Source organism: Pongo pygmaeus, chromosome 16, assembly GCF_028885625.2.
Source record: "Pongo pygmaeus isolate AG05252 chromosome 16, NHGRI_mPonPyg2-v2.0_pri, whole genome shotgun sequence".
Classification (NCBI taxonomy): Eukaryota; Metazoa; Chordata; class Mammalia; order Primates; family Hominidae; genus Pongo; species Pongo pygmaeus.
Window position 1 is genome coordinate 95,320,027 of NC_072389.2, and position 19,018 is coordinate 95,339,044.

At 41.6% G+C, this 19,018-nt stretch overlaps 2 protein-coding genes across 8 annotated transcripts in view; one reads left to right on the forward strand and one right to left on the reverse strand.

Annotated features, from left to right (window-relative positions):
* Positions 1 to 508: 508 nt before the first annotated feature.
* PEX11A (peroxisomal biogenesis factor 11 alpha) lies at positions 509 to 9,770 on the reverse strand. Of its 3 annotated transcripts, XM_054450390.2 has the most exons (4): positions 9,543 to 9,706; positions 9,160 to 9,330; positions 5,383 to 5,498; positions 509 to 2,922 (listed from the first exon to the last, which is right to left on the reverse strand). In XM_054450390.2, exons 1-4 carry the CDS (start codon positions 9,596 to 9,598, stop codon positions 2,351 to 2,353), a joined length of 915 nt encoding a protein of 304 aa, XP_054306365.1. In that variant the 5' UTR covers positions 9,599 to 9,706; the 3' UTR covers positions 509 to 2,350. The 3 variants fall into 3 exon arrangements, with proteins under 3 accessions (XP_054306365.1, XP_054306366.1, XP_063508999.1); XM_054450391.2 differs by lacking the exon at positions 9,160 to 9,330 and having other exon boundaries at positions 9,543 to 9,770; XM_063652929.1 differs by lacking the exons at positions 9,160 to 9,330; positions 9,543 to 9,706 and having other exon boundaries at positions 509 to 2,659; positions 5,383 to 5,444.
* Positions 9,322 to 19,018, forward strand: part of WDR93 (WD repeat domain 93) — a 56,596-nt gene continuing 46,899 nt past the window's right edge. Inside the window, exons 1-2 of one of the 5 annotated variants that reach the window (XM_063652928.1) lie at positions 9,777 to 9,823; positions 17,084 to 17,236. The gene's annotated coding sequence lies outside the window, so the exon portion shown is untranslated. Of the gene's footprint in view, positions 9,378 to 9,770; positions 9,824 to 17,083; positions 17,237 to 19,018 lie in introns of those variants that run through there. The other 4 variants (XM_054450381.1, XM_054450383.1, XM_054450385.1 and 1 more) reach the window with 4 other exon arrangements.

Below are 19,018 nucleotides of genomic sequence, written 5' to 3' on the forward strand. Positions count from 1 at the left end.
CTGTACATCTATGAAGAACTTCTTCGATTTTTGGCATCCCTCATGAATGTGGAGGCTCTGGGGTGGAAAACATTAGTTAGAAAGAAGGATTCACAGGGAGGTACCAGGACACCATTAAGGTTTACACAAACTCGAGAAGAGGTAGTATTTCCCAAACTCCCCACCACTCACCATTGCATAGGACAAAAGTACCGAGATGGATACCACTGTAACATAACATATCACCATGAATTCAAGGCAGACTTATCTAGGCCGAAGCCGGCCAGCCATTGACAGGGCTACTGTAGAGCACCCTCTCCATGGTAGCAGTCTAGATGAGTTCATTTTAGAGGTCCCTCTCAACCCAGAGGTTCTACATCTCAATCTTTCTCCATCCTCCTCCTCAGCCTGGATCTTCTAGCCCAGAGCTCGCTGTACCAACTGTGTAGGCTGATTGAGGATTATCTGCTGGATTGCCTTACATTTAACTCTTCTCTATTCCCAGAACACACTCACAGACACAAGTCAATTTTGTCTAGAAATTTATTGAACATAATTAATCTATTACAGTAGAGGATCTGGACAATAAAAATAGGTATTTAAGCTTTTTGTTTGCCCTGACCTAGTAGCTTTCATGTCTCTTAAAATTCCCAAAATTTTATTTTTCAAATCCCATATCGTGATTGGTTAAACAGACAGCCAAGAATCTGAGTCTATTCTTTGAGAATCTCAATCACATTTCTGGGAAATGTAACTTATTGAATACATATTTATTTTCTCATTTCCATTCAGATAAATGACACAGCTTTGCTGGGAGGACTGACATCAGCCTCCTACCTGCTGGCATCCTATTTCTCTACCTCACCTCCCTCAAACTAAAGGATCTGTAACCACATATAAAGACCCACACCCAAGATGGGAGATAGAAACATGAGTCAATGTCATTGACTCAGCATTCCAGTGTCCTCTTCACTGGCTTCCTCCTGTGCTTTCCACCTCCCTCAATCACCCTACAAATAAGACGTCTGATTTACCATAGAAAATTGTGACCCTCTTACATCTGGAGTATTCATGAAATTTTTTTGACTGGATAAATTTTGATGAAAATTAATGTAGAATTGCCTAAATTGTTAGAAGGATTTAAATAAAACAATCTAGCTGATAAGTCTAAATACTGTTTTAATTTTTTTTTTAAGACACAGAGTCTTGCTCTATCACCCAGGCTGGAGTACGGTGGAAGCTCACTGCAGCCTTGAACTCCTGGGCTCAAGTGATCCTCCTGCTTCAGCCTCCAGAGTATCTGGGACTACAGGCATACGCCACCATGCCTGGCTAATTTTTTAACACTTTGTTGTAGAGATGGGGCCTCACTACATTGCCCAGGCTGGTCTTGAACTCCTGGCCTCAAGCAATCCTTCCACTTCAGCCTCCCAAAGTGCTGGGATTATAGGTGTGAGCCACCACACTCCACCCAGTTTTAGTTTTTCTAGAAAAGAATATAAACCACTGGACAAGGAAGATTCCAAATAATGGGAGAGTAAGAGGCAAAAAACAGGATTCGGGGGGATCACATTTCTACTCAATTCTGAAGACAGTGGGAGAGCATGGAGAGAACACTGGATTAGGAGTCAGAGGAATGAGGCTGTAGCCTCAGTTTTTTGTTTATCTCACTGTCAGCTTCTTATCTGTCACAGACTACATATAGGCACCCACTGTGACCCTGTACGTATTTTTATAAGTCCCTCCTGTCTGCTCCTGATTTTTGCTTATTCACTGCACCCATAGAACAATTTATACCATGAAGGTGCCTGATGCTTTTCTGATTCTACTTCTGGACAGAGCAAGGACATGAGTGCAGTGATGGTATAAGGGCCAACAAGTTGAGAGGCTGTAAGCCCAGATCTCCTCTATCCTGCTACTGACATCAGAGCCTCTACTAGATCTGAGAGTGCCATGCACCAGACCTACTGTAATCATATGAAACCAATGATCCATATAACCCTAAAGTTATTGTATATTAGTGTTCAATGATCAGTGCGATTAGGTCTTTTTAAATTTTTTCCTTTCAATTTTTATTCATTCAGCAAATACTAAGCTCCCATTATGCACATAAGAGATGTTCAATCAATGTTAGATGAAGGGAAAATATTCAGAAATTCACAAGTCACTCCAGCACTCCAAAAACATACAACTCTTCATGCTCCTCCCTTCTCCATTCTTGGCCTCATCTCTGCCCACATCATAGGTTGTTAAATGCTCACATGAACAAGAACTTAAGCACAGTATGACATGGCCTGTGACTTATACAAATGTCTATCCCACTAAGAGGCCATCTTTTAAAGTAGGTACTAGTTCCAAGCCTAAAAACACCCTAACGGGTCTTCAGCTTCATCTGAGGATATGCCACAGTGATCATGCCTGCTATAGAGGACACAAGACCTCCAAGTCCAATGATGCCAGGATTGGACTTATAGATCCCCAGCTGGTCCAAAGGGTTCAGGATATCACAAAGGTTCTTCACTGTGTCCAGGAGCAAGGGAGGATGCTGCTTCAGAGATCGGAATAAGAGAAGTAGAAAGGATTGGAGCCATTCTGTTTCCTCATCAGCCACACTGCACCCAAGAGGATCCTGGGATGCTGATTTCTCTTTCTTTGCCCTGTCACGTGTAACTCGTTTCATCTGCAGGGAGATTTCATACAGATCCCTGACCAGGCTCAGCAGAAGAGAATAGTAGTAGTGGTGAGCAGCCCTCGTTCGCCATTTCTCTTTGTTGATGCCAGAAGTTAGACCTACGCTCCTCACCCAGAGGATGGTGTCACAGATGAAATAAATCACACGGTTCAGGTTGGCTAATGTTAAGCATAAGCGAGGTACCAGGTCAGTGGCATGAATGCTCTGCTCAGTTGCCTGTATAGCATGTACCACATTGCCTAGTCTGAACCCTGCAAGTAGAACCCACAATAGTGAACAGTTATTTCATTAGTACACAATGGGAAGATAGAATCCCTGTATCAGGGTGAGGAGCCAGCTTTTCATTGTTTTTTGTTGAGACAGGGTCTTGGTCTGTCACACCGGCTGGAGTGCAGTGGCACCATCATAGCTCACAGCAGCCTCAACCTCCTGGGCTCAAGCAATCCTCCCACCTCAGCCTCCCGAGTAGCTGGGATTATAGGCACGAGCCAGTGTGCCCAGCTTAGCACTGGTCTTTTTAACAACTGATGGTCATTCAAGGCTCAGTCTTTGTTCAGAAAAAGAGCAAGATTTTACAGTACATTAAGGACACCTAAAATGATCTTGGGAGGCAAAAAATACAGTGACTCTTTAAATTTACCTCCTCCATTGTAATGAACACCTTAATGTTGACTGACAGCATACTCCAGGCAAGGTCAATCATGAGTGTGGACTGTTACATTTGATTATTTACCAGCTACACTTCTTTAGAAGGAAGGTACTATGATAACATGAACTCCAGATGCAATACTCTCTTGGAGAGTCTGATGCCTTACATTTTATTTATTTTCCAGACAAAAGACTGTCCTTTTTAAAAACACTATTATCATTTTGCCATTTCTCTGGTCCCACCCCCTTTTGGCTACCTATTGTCAAGAAAATAAAGATGGTAGAATTTAATGGATAGAACAATAGAGCTCCTAGTTGAATTAAATCAACCATTGCAATGGCATGTCCTATGTGAGCATGTAATTCAAATCATCAGGGATGCATCGATCACTAGGTACTTACTGAACACCTTCTGAGAAATTTATAGTACTAAATGTCACAGAAGGTACAAAAGAAGTACTTTTCCTTGAAGGACCATACCTTAGACTCAGGAGGCGCTCAGAAGTAGCTACTCTCAGAAAACTTAGAATCTCAGAAGGGGCTGGGCGCGGTGGCTCACGCCTGTAATCCCAGCACTTTGGGAGGCCAAGGTGCGTGGATCACCTGAGGTTAGGAGTTTGAGACCAGCCTGGCCAACATGGTGAAACCCCGTCTCTACTAAAAACAAACAAACAAACAAACAAAACAAAAATTAGCCAGGCATATTGGCGCATGCCTGTAGTCCCAGCTACCGGGGAGACTGAAGTGGGAGAATTGCTTGAAGCCGGGAAGTGGAGCTTGCAGTGCACCAAGATCACGCCACTGCACTCCAGCCTGGGCAACAGAGTGAGACTCCATCTCAAAAAAAAAAAAAGAATGTTTGGTATTATCAAAAATAACATAAAATAGTAAAATAGTATATATAATGACTGTTTTAGTATATAGATTCTGGGTTCCAGTTCTGGCTCTTGTACTAACTGGCTGAATGACCCTGGATAAGCCCCTTCTGGACTTAGAGACTAGTGACCTCTAAAGGACCTTTCAGCTCCAACATTCTAAAGAATCTAAATAGAATTTCTAATCTTGGCCTTCAGTGCCATCCAGAAAAGCTCGCCCCACCCTTCCCACCCCTCTACTTGACAATTTAAATCTTCTCTCTGTCAAACTAGTTTTGTAGTTTGACAATGATCCTCCCATACAATGGTTTGCTCAGAACAGTTCTGAGCCTTTACTAGAGAAGACTGCCCTTCGAAACTCTCTTCTTCCTTCTCTCTAGCCTCACCTCAGGTTCCACCTCCTCTAAAACACCTTTCTTTTCCTCTACCTCAGCCAACAAGTTTGGCACTAAATCTTATATATCATTATTTAAAGCACCTTACTTCTCCCATAAGGCTCAGGAATGTACCTATATAACATAGGTGCTCAAAACCAACTGATCAATACGTGATGCTCTACATTCCATTCTAATGCCTCTGCTAACCTACTATAGCAACATCTGGTTTTCATCAAACAACAAAGAGTCAGAAAGGCAACTGCTATGAAAAGTACTGGATTTCCCAGTATGATATATTACTAAGGTGAATTTAACAAACACAAAATATTGATTTCACTTTTTACCTTTAGCATGAAACCTACCTCAAACATGGTCTACAAAAATGTATCCACCTATATAGCCTCTAGCACTCCTCAAGAAAAGAAAAAGGCAGGTGGTCTAGGATATAAATATTCCGCTCTTGTTTAGAACAAAGGGGCTCACAGGAGCAGAAGCTCATGTCAGAGACTGCTAAAACATACTGTGATTCTAAGAACTAAAGGTGAACTAACACGTTGTCTGTCTCACTGGTTATGATTAAGCAGAAAGATAAGGTGTAGCACCAGATGTGAACATAAGAAGGTGTTTATGAATGGTCTGCAGCAACACATTCAAATCTGTTGTGCCATGAGGACAGCCTTACTGGTCAATTTCACCAATAAACTTGATTGACTAGAAATTAATGACCTAGAAATTACTCCATGAATTACAGGGTCTGAGGCTGAGGATTCTAAACCAGGAGCCACTGTTCCTCAAGAAACAGGGTACTTACATTTACGACCAGTGCTCACACTGGACTCCAGTTTCTTGAGCTTCATTACCACCTTCTCTTTGCCAGCTTTAGGCTCTAACAAATATCTAAGCAACATGCATGTGTACTGAGTGGCTCTGAAATGGAAAAAAAAATGGAGAAGAATGATTTACAAACCAAATAAAACTTAATTCATGAAGTAAGGGAAAGAGAAACACATGCCTACAGACAACATTTCCAAGACCATTTCTCGTATAGCAACTCTTACAAAAGCAAAATTCTGCAACAGTCATTCCACAGGAGAGCCAAAGGGTAGAACATGTCATGGAAATTTAACACAAAGGTAATGAAAACGAACTCTACAATAATGCAGCCAATGTGCCTCCAAAAGACCTTTTGCTGGCACAGAGAAATGGATATAGTCAAAGTGAGAAACTGTACAAAATCTCCCTCATGTTAAGTCTACAAAGATCCATACTCCTTCTCTTCCCCAGTGTAGATTTCTTTCTTTCTTTCTTTCTTTTTTTTTTAGACCGAGTCTCTCTCTGTCACCAGGCTGGAGTGCTGTGGTGTGATCTTGGCTCCACCGCAACCTCCACCTCACGGGTTCAAGCGATTCTCCTGTCTCAGCCTCCCGAGTAGCTGGAATTACAGGTGTGTGCCACCACGCCCAGCTAATTTTTGTATTTTTAGTAGAGATGTGGTTTCACTATGTTGGCCAGGATGGTCTCGATCTCCTGACCTCGTGATCTGCCCGCCTCAACCTCCCAAAGTGCTGGGATTACAGGCATAAGCTACTGTGCTTGGCCTGATTTTCAGATTTCTAAAATGAACTTTTCTACCATGTACTTAACCTACCATCTATGAGACAGGACACAAACTCAAACCAGAACCAAATGAAAAATCCACAGTTTCAAGATTGTTTAATTTTTTATAAACGAAAGGACCAAATACACATCAGTACATAAATTAGTATGAATATGTTTTCATAGTTGTCTTTCAAAACTCATTCATATTTTATATAAAATACAGGCAGAATCCTGCTTAATAATACTATATATTTAATAAAGTGATTATTGTCATGCTTGCAAATAACAATGACTTACTAATATAAATGTAGGAGAAATTTTACGTTACATAGTCACACATCCAAATCCATTTGGCAATCTACTAATAAAGTAGGTGCCTGGTTCCTACTGTCTTGTAAGTGCATTTGAATCCCTTTATGCTATAAATATTATTCTCAATAAAAATATGGTACATTTTCCATTTTCTAAAATAGTGAACTTGTTACTAGGAATGAAATAAAAAGAGAAGACTGGAATCATAAACAATCGCTTTCTCTTTTTTAAGTGTGCTTCCTGGTTACAGGGCTGGTCATGTCAATGACTCTGCCTTTCTGAGCTTTGGTCTAATAATAAGGATCAGGCCAACAATAAGACATCACTTTTATTTATTTATTTTTGAAGTGGACATAAACTCAAGATTTTATTGTCTTCATAATAAAACAAAAGATGACACTTAGAACTGGATGACTTGGCCCTTTTCTCTTCTTATCTCCTCCCAGTTCAAAATGCTGGCATCTTTTAATAGCCAGGATTCTCTTAGATCTTCACTGGGCTCAACACACTCAAGCTTTAGCACAATCTTCTTGGTAGTTTTAGCCTTTTTCTGGAAAATCGGCTTAGTCTGCCCACCACAGCCACTCTGCTTCCTGTCATAATGCTGCTTTTCCTGGGCATACAGAGAATCCTTGCCCTTCTTGTACTATGTCACTTTGTGGGGTTGGTGCTTGCCACACTTCTTACAGTCCGACAGGTTTTAGGAATGTTCACCATGTTTGCGCGAGAATTATTGGCACAGAAAGCAAGGTGTTATTTTATGAATGCCGGTGTGGTCATAAAGGTTATACAGATCATCAAGGAGGCTGGGAAATGAATGCCAGAGATCTCAGATCTTTTGGAATAAACATAAATTATTATTATTATTATTTTTCGAGACAGAATCTCGCTCTGTTGCCCAGGCTGGAGGGTAGTGGTGCGTTCTTGGCTCACTGCAAACTCCACCTCCCGGGTTCAAGCGATTCTCCTGCCTCAGCCTCCTGAGTAGCTGGGATTACAGGCACGCGCCATCACGCCCAGCTAATTTTTGTATATTTAGTAGAGATGGGGTTTCACCATGTTGGCCAAGCTGGTCCCGAACTCCTGACCTCGTGATCTGCCAGCCTCAGGCTCCCAGAGTGCTGGGATTACAGGTGTGAGTCACTGCACCCAGCCTAAATGATGATGATGATGATTTTTTATGTTTTTATTTTTTTTTAGATGGAATCTCACTCTGTTGCCCAGGCTGGAGTGCAGTGACGTGATCTTGGCTCACTACAAGCTTTGCCTCCCGGGCTCATGCCATTCTCCTGCCTCAGCCTCCCAAGTAGCTGGGACTACAGGCGCCCACCACAACGCCAGCTAATTTTTGTATTTTTAGTAGAGATGGGGTTTCACTATGTTAGCCAGGATGGTCTCGATCTCCTGACTTTGTGATCCGCCCGCCTCGTGATCTGCCCACCTCAGCCTCCCAAAGTGCTCGGATTACAGGTGTGAGCCACTGCACCCGGCCTAAATGATTATTTTTTTAACCAACTTCCTTGATAAACCTTGCAGGGTACATTCTAGGTACACTGGAATTACAGCTTTCTATTTAATGAAATTTCTATTTAATGAAGCTTGTATATAAAGCAACCATTTAGAAAACCTATCAAGCTAATGAGAAAGCCAGTATAGCTTGGTAGTTAAGTGGGCACTGGAGTCATTTGCGTGGATGTGAATCTCTCAGTTCTGCCGTGTAGTATCTATTAACCTCCTTCTGCTTCAGTTTCTCCATCTGAAATGGGGAGAATATTTAGAGTATCTACGTCATAGGGTTGTGATGAGGGTTATATAAGTTCATAGTTGCAAAACACTGGGAACAATAGCTGGCATAAAGATGGCTTCCAAAAGCCTCATTATTGGGGCCATTCTAATTGATCTGTTTGTTTCAGCACTTGCACACCCAGAAGAGAATGAAGACCTGTTAAATAAAACTGCAACTGTAACTATTTTTTAATTAAGCAAGAATCAACCAAATCTCTAAAACATCATGAACTAGTACTGTATTTGTTTTAAAGATACAATCTCTCAGTTCTTTTCGTTTCTTATGGAACAGAAAGAAAGAGACACAATCTCTGTTTAATATTTTCAGTAGCACAGCATGAACCTTAGAGGTGCAGTTAGTTCTTTCTGAGCTTCTCCCCACTGTATTTCCCCCCAATCCAGTTGGTGTGGTCTCATCCCCGCTATATTTCGTTTTACAATTTACAAAACTATTCCACGTGCAGTATCTCAATGATACAGCCTGGGCAATAATGGAAGCGAACTTCTGTCTCTCCTCAAACATTTCAAGAGGTATTTGAGACCGGGCGCGGTGGCTTGCGCCTGTAATCCCAGCACTTTGGGAAGCCGAGGTGGACAGATCACCTGAGGTCAGGAGTTCGAGACCAGCCTGGCCAACATGGCGAAACCCCGTCTCTACTAAAAATACAAAAAGTAGCCGGGCGTGGTAGTGCTCGCCTGTAATCTCAGCTACTCGGGAGGCTGAGGCAGGAGAATCGCTTGAACCCGGGAGGCGGAGGTTGCAGTGGGCCGAGACCCCACCACTGCACTCCAGCCTGGGCGACAGAGCGAGACTCCGTCTCAAAAGAAAAAAAAAAAGAGAGCTATTTGAAGCCACACCAAGCGCTCTGCTTCCCTAGCCACAAATACTAACCCAAAGTTTCTCTTTAAAGGAGATCCCTCGGAAGAATGTTGAGTGGAGAGAACCAATCTTTCTGTGCCCGGAGAGCAGTTAGGAGGGGAGGAGGAGCTGTCAGCCGGTGTCACGTCGTAGGCGATCTCGAGGCGGCTAGGGTGCCAGGCACTGGGGCTTTCGTGCACGAGGCTAGGACGGGACGCGGGTGCGTTGGCCCCACTCACGTTGAATTTAGGGTGAGGAGGGGCTCGGATACTAAACTCCCCCCGTAGGAGCTGGCAACGTCCTTCCTGCTTCCATCTACTAGGCTATCACCTCCTTTTTCTCGGGTGCCGGGGAATAGGCACGGGAGCACCGAGTTAGGGCGAGAAAGGGGCGGAGGCCGCTGGCACCTGACTCACCTGAAGAGTCGGTCCCGGCCCTGGGTCTGGTTGGTGAAGCGGGTGAAGGCGTCCATGGCTCCTAGCCCAAAGGCCACGAGTGGCACCGGGCTCAGGCGTGGGTCCTCTGGGGCCCGCCGGATCCCCAGGGAACGGTCAGTCCCAGGTTATCGGCTGAGGGGGAGGGGCTGAGTCTCTCCGCCCCAGAGGGGGCGGGCGCACTTTCTGTAGAGCAACTTCGCGGACTTCCGGTTTAAGCCGGAAGTTATGGTTACCAAGGCGACGCAACGCCGCCGGGCCAGGTGAGCAAAACTTCTGATCCTGCCTTCGGGTGCCGGGGCTCCTCTCCAGTCCCAGGACTCCCCTTTACCTGTAGAGTCTCCTAGAGGAAAGTCTGAGGGGGTGCGGCCCCCCTCGAGTCCCAGGAGTCCCCTTTACCTGTAGATTCTCCTAGAGAAAGTTTGAGGGGGTCCGTCTCCCCAGACTCGGGCGTTTCCGGATGTCTCGCGCCTCCCCGCAGATCTCAGGTTCTCAGGAACCCGGGGTGAAATCCCGAATGGTCTCTCCAGCCTCAGAACTCCCCTGAGCTCTTGTTTGGGACGGTGGGGCCTAATCATTTCCCAGCGCCGTGCCTCTTTCCCTTGAGCTACACCAGCTCCATGTCTGGTGAAGGAAGTGGTTAGGGCAGAGATAAGCCAATTCACAGTGTGAACCTAGCATGGGAGCCGGATGAAGTGAGAAAATTTTCTGCTTGGATTATTGAACACTGAAAGAAGATTGTTACCTGAGGAAATCCTAAAAGAGTCATTATGAGCAAAGTGAAGCAAAAATAGATTGCAATGAAATTGCACCGCTGAACATTCGTTCTGTGCGGCTTGAAGAAAAGGAGGCTTACCCACTCAGTGGCAGTAATTTTATAAAATATACCCTCTATAACCACAAAATAAGGTCGGCCGGCGCTGTGGCTCACGCCTGTAATCTCAACACTTTGGGAGCCGAGGTGGGCGGATCACCTGAGGTCAGGAGTTTGAGACCAGCCTGGCCAACAGGGTGAAACCCCGTCTCTACTAAAAATACAAAAAAAGTAGCCGGGCATGGTGGCGGGGGCCTGTAATCCCAGCTACTCGGGAGGCTGAGGTAGGAGAATCGCTGGAACCCAGGAGGCGGAGGTGGCAGTGAGCCAAGATTGTGCCACTGCTTTTCAGCCTGGGCGACAACGCGAGACTCTGTCTCAAAAAAATAAAATAAGGTCAACATTTTCGTAATCTTTATTCCCTTGGTCAGGCCAGCTCCTAACATTTGCAGGCGGTGGGTAAGAGTACAAATGCAGTCCAGCATACCATATGTTTAAATATTTTAGTTATAAATCAAGTAACAAATTGTTAAGTAAAATATAGTCTGTTTTCCTACATTGACAAATAAACCCTCACAATGATGTAGAAGGCCATTTTCAGAATTCCTAGACTCCTTAGGATACCTGGAAACACAGCTGGAATATGGCAGTGTGGGGAGAAATGGCCGCCAGTCTTTTCCCACTTCCCTTTCTTTTCTGGTGCCCACCTACATTCCCGGCCAGGAGCCTTGCATACCATCCTGATACTCCAAGCCACATCCAACTTCTGCCCATACCTCTGCAAGCAGCCATGCCTTTGCCACCTTTGAGATCGAGGAGTGCTCACGTTAGCAGCTGGGTCTGCCCTCAGGAGAAAGCTGAGAAAGGCTCATGCAGGCCATGGTGTCATTTGGGCAGTAAATTCCAGGGGTATTGGTACCCTGAACATGGTCTAGACTCCAGAAGAAGGAAACTAGGCTTTGGGTGAGCATATCTCCTTGGCCCCATGGGTTACTCATTTTTTGCAGAGGAAAGAGCCTGGAAGAGAGCCAGAAGTTTTCTCTAAGTACATGGCCCAGGTCAGGGCAATTCTGCAAGCAATAAGAATTTATTGAGTGCTGGCCATATACCAACCACTGTGCTAAACTCTAGTCCTAGAGTAATAGGTTAATAAGGAACACAGTAAACTGGTAAGTACAACACAGAGATATGTTAGATGATAGAGGTGAACACAGGGTGCTTCTAAACACAGATGTGTATCATCTGTTTTTTGTTTTTGTTTTTGAGACAGAGTTTTGCTCTTATTGCCCAGGCTGGAGTGCAATGGCGCAATCTCGGCTCACTGCACCCTTCATCTCCCGGGTTCAAGCGGTTCTCCTGCTTCAGCCTCCTGAGCTGGGATTACAGGCATGCGCCACCACGCATGGCTGATTTTTTATATTTTTAGTAGAGACGGTGTTTCACCATGCTGGTCAGGTCTGGAACTCCTGAACTCAGGTGATCCACCTACCTCGAGCTCCCAAAGTTCTGGGATTACAGGTGTGAGCCACCACGCCTGGCCTCATCTGTTTTTTATACCTACAATTCTGCCCTTTTCACAATATCATATAAATTGAATCATATAGTATGTAGCGTTTTATTTTCTTTTCTGATTTATTTTACTTAGCATAATGCATTTGAGATTATCTATGTTGTGCACATCAGTAGTTTGTAATTTTTTATTCCACAATATGAATTTATTATAATTCATTATCCATTCGCCCACTGAAGTACATTTGTGTTATCTCTAATTTGAAGCCATTATAAATAAAGCTGCTATAAATATTTAAGTACAGATTTTGATGTGAAACATAAGTTTTAATTTTCCTAGTGTAATACGCAGGAATGTGATTGCTGAAACATATGGTATGTTTAACTTTGTAAGAAACTGCCAAACTGTTTTCCAAAGTGGCTATCCTATTTTGTATTACCACTGACAATGTGTGAGAGCTTATCTGTTTGCCTATTGGTGGACATTGGGTTGTTTCCACTTTGGGGCTCCTACAAATAAAGTTGTAATGACTGTTCGTGTCCAAGTCTTGGTATGGGCATATGTTTTCAGTTCCCTTCTGCCACTCCTAAGAGTGGAATGACTGGATATGACGGTGGATGTGTGTTTAACTGTCCTGCAGTGGACAGGCCTATGCAAACTTACCCTCAAAAGTCTGAAAAAGCTGAGAGGCCAAAGCAAGAGGCTGACATACCCAGTTTCTCAGAAACAAACATTTAATAAATAAATACAATTTAAACAAACAAACAGAAGCCATGTCTGTGTCTCAGGAAGCAAGACAAGATGGTGGATCCCTGCCATTATCCACCAGATCCAGGGTTTCTGTGCTATAGAGAAAGGTGCTTCAGAGGGAATGTGTAAGATAATTGCTTAAGGACACAATTTATGGCAAGAATGATAACATCAAGGTTGTTTTGACCTAAGGGCAATATTTACAGTAAGTGGTGCTCTTACACAAGGAATGAGTCAAACTGGAAATGTTAGAGGTTTTTCTGGAACTGGGGCTAATCAGAAGTTAACATGGAGGATTATCATCCAAGATGGAGTTGCTTTAGCCTTCACATTAGCATTTTAAGAAATTGCCAAACTGTTTTCCAAACCAGTTGTACCATTTTGGTTTCCCAATAGTGTATATGAGCATTCTTATTGTACATCTTCAACAACACTTGTATGGTCTATCTTTTTAACTTTAGGCATTTTAATATATGTATAGTGGTATCTCATGATTTTAATTTGCATTTCACAAATGACTAATGATGCTGAACATCTTTTTATGAATCTATCTGCCATCTGTATATCTTCTTTGGTTAAGTTTCTATACAAATCTTTTGCACATATTTAAAAATTGTTGGGTTATTTCATTTCTTTTTCTTTTCTTTTTTTTTTTTTTTTTTGAGATGGAGTCTCGCTCTGTTGCCCAGGCTGGAGTGCAGTGGCATGATCTCGGCTCACTGGGTTCACACCCTTCTCCTGCCTCAGCCTCCCGAGTAGCTGGGACTACAGGCGCCCACTGCCACGCCCGGCTAGTTTTTTGTATTTTTTAATAGAGACAGGGTTTCACCATGTCAGCCAGGATGGTCTCGCTCTCCTGACCTCATGATCTGCCCGCCTTGGCCTCCCAAAGTGCTGGGATTACAGGCGTGAGCCACTGCACCCGGCCGGGTTATTTCTTTTATTACTGAGTTTTGAGAGTTTTAAAAATACTCTGGACACAAGTACTTTATCAGATAAGTGACTTGCACATATATTTTCTCCCCATCTGAGGATTACCTTTTATTCTCTTAACAGTGTGTTTTGAAGAAATATAAGTTTATTTTTGAAAAGGTTTAAATGACCAGTTTGTTCTTTTTAGGTTATACTTTAATGTCTTGTATAGGAAATCTTTGTCTAAGTAAAGATTGCCAAAGTTTTCTTCTAGAAGTTTTATAGTTTTCAGTTTTACATTTGGGTGTATGATTTTACTTTGAGTTAATTTTTGCATATGGTGCAAGGTATGGATCGGCGTTCATTTTTTTCCTATATAGATATCTAATTGCTCCAGCATTATTTGTTGAAAAGAATATCCTTTTTCCACCGAATTGTCTTTGTGCTCGTGTCAAAAATAAGTTCTCCATATATGTTTGCATCTAATTTAGGACTCCCTATTTGATTTCATTGATCTATTTGTTTATTTTGATACCAATACCACACTGTCTTGAATATTGTAGCTTTGTGATAAGTCTTGAAATTAGGTAGTGTTAGTCCTCCAATTATGAGTTGTAAAATTAGCTTCTTAATTTCTGGAAAAAAAAAGCCACCTGGGATTATCATAAGGATTGTGTTGAATTTGTACATGAATTTGAAAAGAATTGACATTTTAACAAAATTGAGTCTTCCAACTCATAAATAAGGTATCACACTCCATTTATTTAGGTCTTCTTTAATTTCTGTCAGAAATATTTTATAGTTTTCAGTATATGGGTGGGTGTTTTTTAGAGAGGGAGTTTCGCTGTATTGCCCAAACTGGAGTGCAGCAACGTGATCATAGCTCACTGCAACCTTGAACTCCTGGACTCAAAGCAATCCTCCCACCTCGGCCTGCTGAGTTGCTAGAATTACAGGTGCAAGCCACCTTGTCTAGCCCAGTATACAGGTTTTATGTATCTTTTGTCAGATTTATCCCTAAGTATTTCATGTTTTTGATACTGTTATAAATGGTATTTTTATTTCAATGTTTGGTTTGTTATTGCCAGTACATAGAAATACAATCAGTTTTTGTATATTGAACTTGTATCCTACAACCTTGCTCTCCTCATTTATTAGTTCTAGAAAATGTTTTCATCAGGTTTCCTATATAAGCATATCATCTGGAGATAAAGACAGCTTTACATTTTTCTTTCCACTGATGAAATAGTTCCATCACTCCAAAAAACTCTCTCATGCTGACCGTTTTTTTTTTTTTTTTTTTTTTTTGAGACAGAGCCTCACTCCATCACCCAGGCTGGAGTGCAATGGCACAATCTCAGCTCACTGCTACCTTTGCCTCCCAGGTTCAAGCGATTATTGTGCCTCAGCCTCCTGAGTAGCTGGAATTACAGGCACACACCACCACACCTAGCTTATTTTGTATTTTTAGTAGAGGTGGGGTTTCGCCATGTTGCCCAGGCTGGTCTTGAACTCCTGACCTCAAGTGATCCACCTGCCTTGGCCCCCCAAAGTGCTGAGATTACAGACATGAGCCATCATGCCCAGCCATGCTATCCTTTTTGAATAACACCCTTCCCTGCTTATAACTCTTGACAAACACTGATCTGTTCCCCATTACTCAGTTTGCATTTTTGAGAATGCTGTATAAATGGAATTGCACTGCATATAAATTTTGAGACTGGTTTCTTTCACTTGTCATAATGTCTTTGAGATTCATCCATGTTGTTGTGTGGATCAATAGTTTTTTGCTTTTTATTACTGAGTAGTATTCTATTATATGGATATACCACAGTTTGTTTATCCATTGATAAACCTGTTGAAGGACATTTGGATTGTTTCCCATTTTTGACATTTGTAAGTAGAGCTGTCATAAACATTTGCATAGAGGTTTTTGTGTGAGCTTACATTGGTGGTGGTGGTGGTGGTGGTGGTTGTTGTCGTTGTTGTTGTTTTTGTTTGAGACAGGGCCTCGCTCTGTCACGTAGGCTGGAGTACAGTGGTGTGATCATGGCTCACTACAGCCTTGACCTCCCTGGCTAAAGCAATCCTCCCACCTCAGCCTCCCGAGTAGCTAGGACTACAGGTGCACATCACCACACCCAGCTAATTTTTGTATTTTTTGTATAGATGAGGTTTTGCCATTTTGCCCAGGCTGGTCTTGAACTCCAGGGCTCAAGCAATCTGCCTGCCTTGGCCTCCCAAAGTGCTCGGATTATAGGTTAGTTTTACTACTCCCAGGGTAGATACTCAGGAATGGGATTGCTGGGTCATATGGTAAATATATGTTTAACTTTATAAGATACTGTCAAATCCTTTTTCAGAGTGGCTGTACTGTTCTGCATTTTCAACAGCAATGTATGGGAGTCCAGTTGCTCTGCATCTTCACCAGTGCTTAGTACTGTCAGTTTGTTTGTTTGTTTTTTTAGAGACAAAGTCTCACTCTGTTACCCAGGCTGCAGTGCAGTGGCATGATCACGGCTCACTACAGCCTTGACATCCCTGGCTCAAGCAATCCTCCTACCTCAGCTGGGACTGAGGTGCATGCCACTCCCACCCCAGCAGTTTTTAAAAATTTCTTGTAGAGATGGGGGTCTCACTGTGTTGCTTAGACTGGTGTCAAACTCCTGGCATCAAGCAATCTTCCCACCTTGGCCTCCCAAAGTGCTTGGATTACAGGCATGAGCTGCCACACCTGGCACTATTTTTTTCTTTTAGCCATTCTAATATGTATGTAAAATATTTTAAACATATATTTACCATATGACCAGCAATCCCATTCCTGAGTATCTACCCTAGGAGCATTAAAACTATTAAAAGTGATCCATGGGTTATTAAGAAGCATGTTAGTTTCCTAATATTTTGAGGTCTTGTACACATTGAACCATCAAAATTTCTGTTATTGATTTCTAAAATAATTCTGTTGTAGTCAGAGAGCATACTTTGTATTATTTAAGTTCTTTTAAACTTAGTTGGTTTATGACCTGGAATATGGTTTGTCTTGGTAAATGTTTCATGTGCACTTAAAAATAATTTGTAATCTGCTGTTTTGGGTAGAGCGTTCTGTAACTGTCAATTGGAAAAAAATTACTTAATAGTGTTATTGAAGTTTTCTATATCCTCACAAATTTTTCTGTTTATGTGTTTATAATTTATTGAGAAGAGAGTATTAAAATCTCTGACTGTAATTGTAGATTTTCCTGTTTCTCATTAAAATTCTATCCATTTTTGCTTTGTGTATTTTGAAGCTCTGTTATTAGGTGCATAAACATTTAGAACTTTTATACCCTCTTGATCAGTTGACACTTTTATAATTATTTTTTTTGTTTTTTGAGACGGAGTCTCGCTCTGTTGCCCAGGCTGGAGTGCAGTGGTGCAATCTTGGCTCACTGCAAGCTCCGCCTCCTGGGTTCATGCCATTCTCCTGCCTCAGCCTCCCAAGTAGCTGAGACTACAGGTGCCTGCCACCACGCCCAGCTAATTTCTTTGTAATTTTAGTACAGACGGGGTTTCACCGTGTTAGCCAGGATGGTCTCGATCTCCTGACCTCGTGATCTGCCCGCCTCAGCCTCCCAAAGTGCTGGGATTATAGGCATGAACCACTGCACCCGGCCCACCTTTATCATTATTAAATGAACTTCTTTATCGCAGGTAATATTCTTTGCTGTGAAATATACTGTGTCTGATATTAATGTAGTCACTCCAGCTTTCTTCTGATTAATGTTAGCATAGTATACCTTTGTTCACCCTTTTAGTTTTGGCCTATTTGTGTCTTAATATTTAAGTGGGGTTTTTGTACACAGCATATATTGAGTCTCATCTATTCTGACAACTTCTGTCGTTTGATTGGAGTGTTTACATTTGATGTGATTATTGATATGGTTAGATTTTGCTATACTTTCTGTTTGTACCATCTGTTCCTTGTTCCCTTTTTCCTCTTTTTTGCTTTTTTAAATTAAGTATTTAAATTGAGTACTTTTATGTGTTTTATTGCTTTTGTTGGCTATAACTGTTTGTTTTATTTCCTTAGTGGTTAATTTAGGGTTTAGAGTATGCATCTTAACCTAGCATAGCCTACCTTCAAGTGGTATTAGTATACTTCCATTTCTCCTCTCCTAGCCCTTGTATTATTATTGTCATACATTTTTCTTTACATATGTTATTAATCCTACACTACATTTTTATTTTTTGTTTAAGCATTTTAAATATCTTTTAAAGAGATTTAAATAATAAGAAAAATCTTTTAATTTGCCTAATGTATCCAGTGTTTTTCACTTCTTTATGTAAATTTCTATTTCCACCTGATATCATTTTATTTTATTTATTTAATTAATTAGTTTGAAACAGGATCTCTGTCACCCAGGCTGGAGTGCAGTGACACCATCATGGCTCACTGCAGCCTTGACCTCACAGGCTCAAGTGATCCTCCAAGCACATGCCACCATGCCTGGCTAATTAAAAAAATTTTTTTTTGTAGAATAAAGGTCTCCTTTTGTTGCTCAGGATGGTCTTGAACTTCAGGGCTCAAGTGATCCTCCCACCTCAGCTTCCCAAAGTTCTGGGATTATAGGCGAGAGCTACTATACCCTGATCCTTTTCCTTTAGCCTAAAAGCCTTTCTTTTACATTATTTATTTTAATGCTAGCTCGTTGATGATGAGTTCTTCCAATTTTTGTGTGTCTAAAAAGGCTTATTTCACTTTAATTTTCTGAAAAATATGTTTTCTGGATATAGAATACCAGAGTGACAAGTTTTTTTCTTTCAGTACTTTCAAGATGTTGCTTCACTGTTTCTCACTCGCATGGTTTCCTTCAGTAAGTCTGCTGTTATTTTTCACTTTGTTCCTCTGTACATGGGATGCCTTTCTTCTTCTGGCTGCTTTCAAATTTTGTCTTTATCCATAATTTTATATAGTTTTTCTTCTCAAATCTGTGGGTTTATAGTTTTAATCAAATTTAGAAAATTTTTGTTCATTATTTCTACAAATTTTTTTTCTGTTTCTTCTCTCTTTTGGGGATTTCAGTCACTCTTGTATTAGGCCACTTCAAATGATCTCACACCTCAGTTCTTCTCTTTTTTTCAGTCTTTTTTATTCCTTTGTTTCATTTTGTTTCTATTGCCGTGTCTTCAAGTTCACTAATCTTTTCTTCTGGCCATCTAATTTTGCCTCTGAAATCTTCATGTTAATCTAATCTGATGTATTTTTCATCTCAGACCTTGTAGCTGTGTCTCTAAAAGTTCAGTATAGATTTAGAAAGATATAGATATAACAGTTATAACTTTATAACTTTGTGGAAAAAGTTATAACTGTTTTGTCTGCTAATTCTAATATCTTTATTGACTCTGGTTCAGCTTTAGTTGATCGATTTTTCTCTTTATTATGGCTTATATTTTCTTGCCTTTCTATAGCCCAAGTAATTTCTTTATTGGATC

Excerpts from the sequence above, each read along its gene's own strand:
- PEX11A (XM_054450390.2), bottom strand. The coding sequence starts at position 9,598 with ATGGACGCCTTCACCCGCTTCACCAACCAGACCCAGGGCCGGGACCGA. Across the intron at positions 9,331-9,542 it reads GGCCGGGACCGACTCTTCAG|CCTCGTGCACGAAAGCCCCA; the intron begins GTGAGTCAGGTG and ends GTCCCGTCCTAG. Across the intron at positions 2,923-5,382 it reads TGTGAGCACTGGTCGTAAAT|GGTTCAGACTAGGCAATGTG; the intron begins GTAAGTACCCTG and ends TTCTACTTGCAG.